General features: G+C 32.3%; 1 protein-coding gene across 2 annotated transcripts in view; it reads right to left on the bottom strand.

The window, feature by feature from the left end:
- Positions 1-2,331: 2,331 nt before the first annotated feature.
- LOC145326736 (uncharacterized) overlaps positions 2,332-10,820 on the bottom strand; it is a 126,004-nt gene continuing 117,515 nt past the window's right edge. The window contains exons 24-30 of one of the 2 annotated variants that reach the window (XM_080170117.1): positions 10,459-10,578; positions 10,059-10,149; positions 7,992-8,374; positions 4,259-4,398; positions 3,768-3,960; positions 3,547-3,627; positions 2,332-3,229 (exon numbers count right to left, since the gene is read on the bottom strand). In XM_080170117.1, the coding sequence (XP_080026243.1) occupies positions 3,101-3,229; positions 3,547-3,627; positions 3,768-3,960; positions 4,259-4,398; positions 7,992-8,374; positions 10,059-10,149; positions 10,459-10,578 (1,137 nt within the window). In that variant the 3' untranslated portion in view covers positions 2,332-3,100. The remainder of the gene's footprint in view (positions 3,230-3,546; positions 3,628-3,767; positions 3,961-4,258; positions 4,399-7,991; positions 8,375-10,058; positions 10,150-10,458; positions 10,579-10,820) is intronic. The other variant, XM_080170118.1, reaches the window with a different exon arrangement.

Below are 10,820 nucleotides of genomic sequence, written 5' to 3'. Positions count from 1 at the left end.
CTTTCTAAAAAATTATTTAATAGTTATTTCTCGCATCGTATTATAAACGGCTTTCCGCGGATATAGAAAGTACAATTATGAGATTAAAACTAGTTTTTTTAGCCCCGAGGTGCCGGAGGCACCGGCTAAAAAACTGGTTTTAATCTTATGATTGTACATTTCTATATTCGTAGAAAGCTGGATATAAAACGATGCTAGACTGTAATAGAGTACCATGGTGGTTCAGCGGTTAGCGAGATCATTCGGTACGCACTTAGGTACAAGGATAGTGAGGTTTTTTGTCTGTAGCTTAAGATTTCAATAACTATTGAACTACTAATTGAATTCTACTCTTTGGAAAATATTTACATAGGTCTTGGGATTGTTATAGGCTATATTAAATTCTTGAGATGGTTTTAGTCTATTTTGTTAACCTTCTAAAAAAACGACTCGAGATGCTAGGGGTGCAACTGCTATAGAATGTATTTCAGAAATGGGAGACTGTAAACCAACAGCAAATGATAATAGGACAAATAAACACTCTGTCGAATTTTTAGCAATCTGTCGACATGCTATTTTCAATGTTTTTTGTCAATTTTAACAAAAAGTGGTCATTGCTGACAAAATATCGACATGTTTTTCACTACTTTTCATTAACAATTATTAATGTTGACTATATATATATCAAAGAGTCCATGGCTGACGTAATATTGCTATAACGATATTCCAACAATGACCTAGACACTTTTAGCGGAAACTCCCCCTAGAGGCCTCTAGTGGCACTTCAGGTGGTGGGGTGTTGAAATCCCCCCCCCCCCCATTTATTTTAATAGTTTCTAAAGGAAAAAAGTAAAAATCCTTTTTTATGTAGGGGGGATCATGTATTTTTTTTAGGAGAGGTGGTATTCTCCCCCAAAACTTACCAGGACCTATAAGCTACATTGTAAATTAGAACTGTTAATTCATCATAAAGATTATAACTACACAAACTATCACTTTCATTGATCACCAAACACTGCACTAACGAAAAACTAGTTTCTATAAAACACATGGAGGGATGGGACATTAGACAGTGAATTATACTAGTACCCAAATGACACTGGTAAGTTTTATAACCACGTATCTTATTAGTTAGCAAAAAAACTTTGATAACTTTCAATGTGATTGGTTTGTTCCAAACTGGTTCAACAAATAATTTTGATCTACAGAAGGGGTAATTTTTGTCAATCCTCATTGAAGATGTACAGCGACTTATTGCCCATTGTCTTATCCCTTTACATCCCTTATACACAATATAGCAATATTGTTAAATGTGTTATTTCTATCATTTGCTTATCGCATTTTGTAATGTTTTATTTATTTGAAAGATTTTTTTGTGGTTTCAAAAATGCTGTAGATAATGATTAATCAAAATAAAAAAAGGTTAAAAATAACTATAAAAGCGAAGCTTTACAAAACAGACAGACAAACGAAAATTTAAAAGTATAAAAAAAACATATTTAAATATTCAAATTTATTGACCAGTTTTTTTTTCCTTAATATGTTTAAGAAGTCAATTTTTTTAATTTGTGAAAAAAAGTTTTAGTAAGACGACATCCATCATGATCTACTCACACACATTTCACCTTTATTTCAATGGATGTAGAATATATGTGGATATTTATGACAGGAGAAAAATTCTCTTCAACTAAGGTTGAATATACCCTCGCATTTATTGGTCGGGTCGTTTATCCAGTAGAAGGGGAGAGGAGGGGGATGTCATTATTTTAGCCCGCTACAGAGTTCACTTTATTACAGAACATGAAAATCTGGTGTAAGATCCAAGTAATGATAAATCCATTTTTATTTCAGAAGATTTTAGCCTTTAAAAATTGTCTTATACGGTGCGAAGATTATTGTAACAATTTGGTACAATAACAGAGTAATAAAAAGAGTATTAAATCAATAGACATTAACTGAATTTAGAAATTAAAAAAACTTTTTACCTGTAAATATTTAGCTTTTTGACATAATACTATTATTTTATTTATCTAATACGCTGCCGTTAATAGCATAGCAACTTAAATGTCTTGGAAAACTAGTTGCTGCACTGCACAACTATTATCTATGTCAAAAAGAAAAATAACCTAAAACAACCTAAAACTTTTCTTAAACCACCGCACCAGCTATATATTATTGTGAAGATTCATTAGAAGAGAGAACCCGATTTGTACAGTGGTTGGCGAGATCTTATTGACAAACAAAACAATCTTCTTTATAAAAGAATAACCATAAAATTTACACGTTTGAGTGTTAGTTTTTCTAATTACATACTTTATGAAAAAAATCAGCATTGTAAATAAAAATGAACTATTTGTTGAGAAACTTTATTATCACAGCCAGTTTTTATAATAATAATATATAAAGTATAATATCACAAATACAATACAATAACAAATCACAGTGGGGATAACATAGGTAAAACATTTTAAAAATGGACCAAAAACACAAATTGTCTTAAAATCTAAAAAACTTCACAAAAGGATCTTCATTGAAATTAGAGCGATTTTTTAAAGCAAATTTGTTCAATTTTCCATAACAAATGTTTTTTTTTTCAATTAAACATAAGAGTTTTTGCATTACCTATTCCCACTGTGAAATAATAACAAATTAAACTACAAAAAAGAGGGGGGGGGGGGGGGGATTATAAATACATATTAATTATTTACAAGAAATCTACTTAAAAGAATCCTACAATCTTCAGATTATTACAAAATAATAAACTTCCATTCTGGAAGAGTTTTTATTTATACATGTGTAAAAATAAGCTTTTTAGTCATTTATCTGAGTTTTTAATTTTTTTGTTGTTGCTTCTAAAAAATGCAAAAGTTATAATTTTTAAAAACAAGAAAACTCAGTTATTTTTTTGTACAAAAAATAAAAACAATTCTACAGAGTAAAATAGAACTAATAATTCTATGTAAAAGGAAAAAAGATCAAAATTCTCCATAGGAGGAAAAATGTTGTAAATTTGAGACAAAAAATCCGCAAAACTAAATTTGTTGATAAATGTCGTCGTCCAGAACATAATTCTGGTTGGATTATAGTCGTCTTCCATCTTGAAATCCGCTGTTTTAGCGGGCTAATCCGAGTATTCTTCGGTCATGACGCCAGGTTGAAAGTTTAGAGTGAGGCCTGCAGGATCGTAGCTGCCTGCCAGATAGTACATGTCCGCTGTTGTCTTCCCAGATACGGCATAACGTTGGTATTCCTACAAAAAAAGTTAAAAGTTGTAGTAAATAGTAGGTGTATGTTAGATAAAACTATTGAAAAATTATAATTAGTTATTTAATTTTTTGATATTGAAAATATGCTTAAACCTTAATATCTCGAAAGGAAAATAACTTTTAGGAGATCTAGAGAAGCTTAATTTATTCTAGGCATATTTAAGGCTATTGTTGGTAATGGGTAGCAGTTTTGGGCTTTGCAGGGCTTAGGCATATGAATTAAAAACTTTTTAGAGATAAAGAGATGGGAGTGCTCAAAAGGCACTTTGAGATAAAAGCTAGGGGCTCAGCAACTATTTACCTTAAATGGAAGAACGAAGCACTTGTGTGAGATTGTTAAGACATGGTTCTCATCTGTATGTGGACTCTGGAACAGGCCTCCCTAAAAAGCATAAAAATTAATTAATTAATGATAAACAAATTGTCAATTACAAGCTGACACCTTCCTACACCAAACTACTGCAACTAAGCCTTTGATTGCACGATCTTTGTCTGGAAGTTAATTTGTCTATATCCACTCACCGTCAATTTTAAATCAAATGCTCGGCCACAGGTCTCAATCTCTTGCGGGTGGTAGAACCACTTCACCTTGGTCATCATGCCGCCGGTCGCCGTCTCCCACATCATTTCTATCCGGCCAATGTAAGGCCGATCGGACCGTCCGGTCGACAGGAAAACGGCACAGTCGTTCACGTTCAACACGTCATCGCCACGCCTGTAAAAGAAAAAATATTTTTAATCTATAATAAAAAAATACTAGGATGTCTTCATTCAGTCTTCAACATACATACAGATTTAAATTTATAGAGCAATAGTTTCAAATCCAATAAATTTATTAGGTCTAAAAAAGTAATCCTATGATTTAACATAGTAGTGTTTTGCTATGTCTATAGCTTAAGATCTAAGAAATTACTGACAGACCTTGTTATACTTATCAGGGAAGCTTTACAAAAACAATGTGGATGGTTTTTGGATAGTGGATATTTGCGAAGGAACTAGTTGTAATATTATACCTGATAGATTTATAAAAGACCTTTCTTGATTTTCCTTTACCGCCAGGCCGTCTGTAGCCCTCGCCTACCCAAGCCCAGCCGCCGCGGCCCACTTCCTTCTTCAGGGTACTTGTTGTCGGCGAGCTTTTTATATCCTCCTCCTTAAAAAAAGAATTTAAATTAATTTTTAAAACTATTCTTGTATAGAAGTAACAGGATTTGTGTCTGTAGCTTAAGATCTCGCTAAATGCTAGACTGATATGGTTTTCCTTTGGAATATGGAGAAATTTGCACTAGAGGATATATTTTCACTTTACTTAGAGACGGGCGGACATCGTACTTACGTACTCTTGGTTATAGAGATGCTGCGGTACTAAAAAGAAAAAGTCTACAGAAACAGTTCCTTTCTTTTTTTCCCCCCAATTATTCTTTGATTACAACAAATCAACAACAATGTATGTTTTTACAAATACAGAAAAAAAGTCCCTATATTCTGTTTAATTTCTCTTTGATTTTTAGCTCCTTAATAGTTCCTTTGTCTCTGTCAGTCCGTCTGTCAGTCCATAACGCTATAGGAACAATGTAATTGTAAACATCTGCTCTTTAAATCACCTTGTCCGTAATTCAATCATTGACTCGCAACTTATGGATGATGTCATACTTGTTCGAGTATTAAGTTGAAACACTTAAGAGGAAGGTATACCTATATAACTTTTACAACACAAGGAATACAAATAAATATAAATATAATATGCAACTATAAACTAGAAGTAAATTTTATTTTTGATTAATTTTTCTATATAATTTTATTAACAATATTGTATAACCATGCTTATAAACAAGATAAAAAATGTACTAAAAACCACTGAATTAGCGAGGAAAAATGATATATTACCGACTACTTTTTTTTAGTAGCGAAGCTACTCTACAAAAAAAGACTGTATGTACGTCCCTATGTAAGGGAAAGGTGAGGAAAATTTACCATATCTTCCTTGTTTAATATCGGATTTTAATTTCAAACAAAAAGAAAATACTAAAATATATTTAAAGCTTCGTAAATTATGAATATTTTTGTTATTGTTACAGCATTATAATGACCTTTACATTTACAATTGCATGTCGTTCTAGGATATCTAATTGCTATTCTATAGATAGATAATAAGATAGATAGTTGGATAGATAGATAGATAGATAAATAAATAAATATATGATTAATCCCTTAATTAATACACAGAGCTGGAAGAATCAGACCACTCTATAAGTTAAAAAATGATTAGAATTTGGTACTAAAGGACATATTTTTTCATTTCATCCTTATATAAGTCATAGGTTAGAACAGTTCAATTTTTATTAATTATTTTTTTGATTGAGACATTCTGTTTTTAACAAATTTACTTTCGTCGATCGTATTATGGGATTGGACGGTTTATTGGGCCTAATTGATCTATTGGAAATGGAATATTTTTTTCTGATAAACTATGACAAACTAAATGTTTTCTAACCTTGTCAAAAACACTTTTTGTTAATTTAATTTCGTGTTTTTAAATTTTTATTGTTCACCTCTTTGTTATAAAATTCACACATAATTATCAATAATTATATATCCAGCTATCCATATGAAACTATCTATCTATATTTTAAAATCACAATCTTAAAAGGCCTGTATGTGTGTCAGTGTAGGGCAAAATTTGTAAAATTACGTAGTCATCGATATTTTGAGGCATTTTTTTCAAAATATAGATATCCCCCTCCAAGAACATTTACAGTATATGCGCGAAGTCAGTAATGTGAAATCCGCCCACCCTAATAACATAGTCAATAATACTATTGAGAAAAGTAAATGATTACGCAAAGCAACCAAGAACTAAGCCCCCCCCCCCCCCCCCACCTTGCAGTATTTCTATATATGGATACAGAATATAATCTTTGTTTTCTTGTGTCACGAATTTACTTACAATTTTTACAGTGTTTTCATAATATTCCAAAAATGTTTGTAAGTTTAAAGGCTTTTAGTAATTAGTATATTTATCATTATATATGTATTCAATGTATCTCATTTTTCTAAAAGACAGATCATTTTTATAAAGTTGTTTTCGACTGTTGTCATTCTATCAACAAAGACTAGTTACATTCATGTTAATATCCTTCAAATGGCGATATATGGTAAAAATGTCATAAAGGGAAAAAATATGAGTCAAGTTGGCTCCTAAAACAGTGATTTAATTTTTCTTAGTTATGACCCTTTTCATAACATACAATAGTCGCCAAAAATAAGTAAGGTGGCTTGAAGAAAAAAAAATAGCAACATTTTATGTCATGGAAAGTAATTTTAATTTAGGTCTGTCTTTTTTTTACTAAAAATCTATTCTTTGTATGAATTTGTATACAATAATAAAAACACTATGTTATAAAAGAGTAAGGACATTCAGGGGGTAATAAAAACAGTAGAAATAAAGAGGTGGTATGTGTGTATGTCTGTGTTTGTTTGAATTTCTGTGTGTGTATGTGTGTGAGTGTGTGGGTTTTATTGCGAAATGATGTGCACCTTTATTTGCCTGGAGTGTTTAAACAAAATTGTCAAAATTAACCAACAGCCAAAAACTATAAAATTCTCAAAATTTCCATAAAATCTAGAATCAAAACTTATTTTCTTTGGTAGTTTTTATAAACACTTATCCAGGGAGGTTTGGTTATGGGCTATAATTTAATATTTTTTTGACAGTTTTATGCGAACGTATTTTATTTGCAGGTTTTATTTAGCATGACTTCCTAACTTCAAAGGTGAGTCTACAATTCTGCTTAAATTATTATCATGTATTTCCCAATCCTTGTATAAAAGTAACATGTTGTCTTTCTGTTTGTCTATCTGTAACGAATTAAAATAGCACTAGACAATTCCTAAGTGTTTAATTTTTAAATATAATAGTCTAAACCCATCCCGGGATCTATGTTTGGTTATGATGATTGGATAATGTAATTTTTGAGCGAAATTGATAACTGACTATCTTAAAGCAAGGATTTAGAATTTTAGGTTTAATAATAACAGGTTTATTTTTTATCATAGGTATATCAAAGTATACCTAATTTTATTGAGATACCCATTAATTATCGTTCTTTGTCTGAATTCAAAAATACTGGTCCAAATTGGTTGTACTTTACAGGGAAGCTTTATAAATACGATTGGGTGGCTTTCATGACCAACCCCGTCCCACCCTACAGGTTAGGAGCAAAGCTAATAGCATTTATTAATCTTAACCCCTATTTTTTCATTCCTTTATGTAAATTAACTTTTAGCTTAAATTGTAAAACTTATTATTACTTTATATATTTAGTGAAAGTTGAATTTATATAGTTTTTATAACTTTTCACAATTTTATTGATTATATATCATCAGAGAAACTATAATTATAATTTTTATTTAAATCCTACAAATATAAGTAGGTGTTTGTGTTAGTGCTCAATTATGATCTTAGAAACAACAATAGCGATTGGTTTTAGGCTATTTTCAGGGTAGTAGATATTTTAAATCAGGTGAAGAACATTAGTCGCTTGTAATCTATGTTTTTAAAGAGAATAGGTGGGAGGCAATGACGTTCAAGCTTTTATTTTGAGGGTAATATTAGATTAGGGGTTTCAGGTTTGAGGGATGTTAGTACCCCTTTACCCCCCCCCCCCGGACGTCAATTGGGGTAGGGGTTACTTTGTACTTGTCGTAATAATAACTGAGCTGGAAGAAAAAAAAACAAGAACGTACCTCTTCATCACTAGAATTGTTTGCACCATCAGATTCCTCGTTCGTATCCTCAGAACTGTCATCAGACTTGCTTGGATTCGATCCAGCCATCGCGCGGGGCGGTGACCGAATGGCAAACCGTTGTTTCGACCCCTTCTGTACCTTGTCCCGTTTCGCCGTTTTCACCGCCTTCATTTTGGTGGGGGACGGCGATGCCGGGGATGGGGAGGACGCACCGGCTGCCATTTTGGATTTTTCTGGCTTGAACAATTTTGCGGGTTTTTGATGTTGCTGCTGTTGTTTAAAGTGTTGCGCGGCATTTAGTCCGCCGCTGCCCACACTCTCGTGACTGTCAGTGGAAAGGCGGCGCTTGCGCAGGCTTGACATGGGGTCCGGGTCGTACACTGAAAAAAAGACAAAAATCAATCAAGTTGGTTTTAAATAGGGTTTGATCTCGCAGAAGCAGCCAATTAAACTCCATTTGAGTGCATGACAACAAACAATATTGTTGCTGTAAGGAATTATTACACAGTATATGCGTTATAAAAACTAAGATAATATAGAAGGAATTTTAAACTGCTTAGTAACCTACAAAAATCGCTACAAAACTATTTTTACAATCAAACCATTTCTATTTGGGAACCAAATGTAAAATAGCACTAAACAAATGGTTTTTGCACATTTAATTTGCCATAAGAAGATGGGTAAATCAACAAGTATGATGTATATCCATTATTATAAATTAATGTTAATGTATTGGGGAAGATATTCTAAAAAGGTTGAATTGTAGCGTTTTAATGGATTACAATATTTAGCTATGAAGAAACGGCGGTAAAACTTTGGCGGCAGCCAAAAACTGTCTTCTCCTGGCGATAAATACGGGGAGAAATTGTCATTTTTTTTAGCAGGTTCGCCGCCATTTGTTATAAATCATACTATATTAAAGCAACTTCTAAGCTAAATGCAAGTAATATAACTTATCTTTTTAGTTGATTAAAATGACGGACATACTCTAAATATAGATTAGCTTCTGTAAAAAAGCCAAGTTACTTCTAAATCTGTAGTAACAATCTATATTGTCTTTTTTTTTGCATTGTTTAACACTAAAAGACATTCCAAAATAGTTAATGAAATCGCAGTGCCGAAATTTAATGCAAATTTTTGTCTTTTTTATTTGAATTTACATTTGCAAAGGATAGAAACATGCGTGAAAAGTGCAAATTTAACAAAAAAAAAAAAAATTATAGGTATATATTATAAATTGAAGTTTTAAACTATACTAAATGAACTTTATAATTTACTTTTTAAATCTCTTCAAAGTAGCAAAATTTCTATGTGTATGTGTGTAGCGAAGGATCTTGCTAACTGCTGAACTGTTATGGTTCTTCTTTACATTTAGTAAAGCTTCTAATAGTTACAGAGAAGGTTTATATCTACTTTGGGGGAGAGGGTTCCACAACCCTTCCAAAAAGAATAACCAACACAGAAAATTACCCCACTAAAATACTTTTTAACTTTTACTTTTTTGAAGATGGTCGACTTCCCCCCACCCCTCTTAAATACCCCTATATGCCTCTAGTATCAAACATATGTATACGTAAACGTCGTACATACCCCAATAATAGAAAAAGCTACGCTCCACTAGAGCCAATATAACGCTTCTTGTTTTAACAAGGCGGCAAAAGTAATTTTATTGGATAAAAATGCATTAAACGTCTAGAAATTGTGAAACTTGATTCCAATTATTTCTCTCTTCTATATCTCAACAGAATCATCAAAGGGAGACGAATTACCATTAGGCTAAAACTAGCGGCTTAATAGATAGATAGATAAAATTCAAAACCCTGCAACGCTATTTTAATCTTTACTTAAACTAACCTAACCTAGAAGATGAATGAAAAATGAAAAATCGGGGAAAACGCCGCTTAGGGCAAAGAGTTAAATAAATCTACTTCAAAATAGAACAATGCCTGTCCGTCTGTCTGTATGAATTTTGGTAACCGCTGGTTCAATTATTTATCAATGTTAAATCTATCTATTCAATACCTATCTATGCATAGAAGAAAGATAGAAAATTAGATGTCTTACCGACTCTTTGATAATGCTGGGGTAGCATTCTAAGTTTTGTGATATCAACAAGCCGCGTGTCTCCATCGTCTAATTCTACAAGAATCTGCCCCTGGAAAATATAAAAATTTTATAAGAGTTAGGTCCCATTAGTATTTGTGATTAAACTAGTCCCCAAAGATTTATAATACATTTTTCTTATTCATTGGCTTCAACTTTAAATTAAATTTTGAATGGTTGGTTCATTCAGTTGATGGTTCATTCAGTTGATGGTCCAAACGTTTCAACCACTAATTGTAACAGAAAAGGTAATTTTGTGTAACAAAACTGGGGATGTTATCAATATATGTATCAGCTATTTTTTCCCTTTAGATCCTTGTATCAAAGAAGCTTTGCTACTAAAAAGGTATCAAGTTTGTACCTTGGGTAATTCCTCGTCCGATGTGGTGACATGGGCTGGGAATAGGCATGAGTATGCCGAGCTCCAGTAGGTGCAGACTCGAGTCCCCGCTGGTAGGTCTGTCTCGTCCCGCGGCCGTATCTGGAAAAGTAAGTCCATTAGCTAGCGTAGAAACAAAAAGCAAACGTTGATATGTGTTAAAAAATATATGTTGACTATCTATAATACAAAGTAGAACGATGTATTTCCGTCTGAAACTTGGGTTCTAGGTAACCGCTGGACCTATTGGGTTATACTATTCAGGGAATATATCTACTGGTCCTGTGGTGGTTTTGGGTTATCTTCTCCCAGAAAAAATGAAAAAATACTTATTTTTTATATTT

Source organism: Acartia tonsa, chromosome 8 (genome assembly GCF_053477335.1).
Source record: "Acartia tonsa isolate MP-2025a chromosome 8, ASM5347733v1, whole genome shotgun sequence".
NCBI lineage: Eukaryota > Metazoa > Arthropoda > Copepoda > Calanoida > Acartiidae > Acartia > Acartia tonsa.
This window is presented reverse-complemented; position numbering and strand designations above follow the sequence as displayed.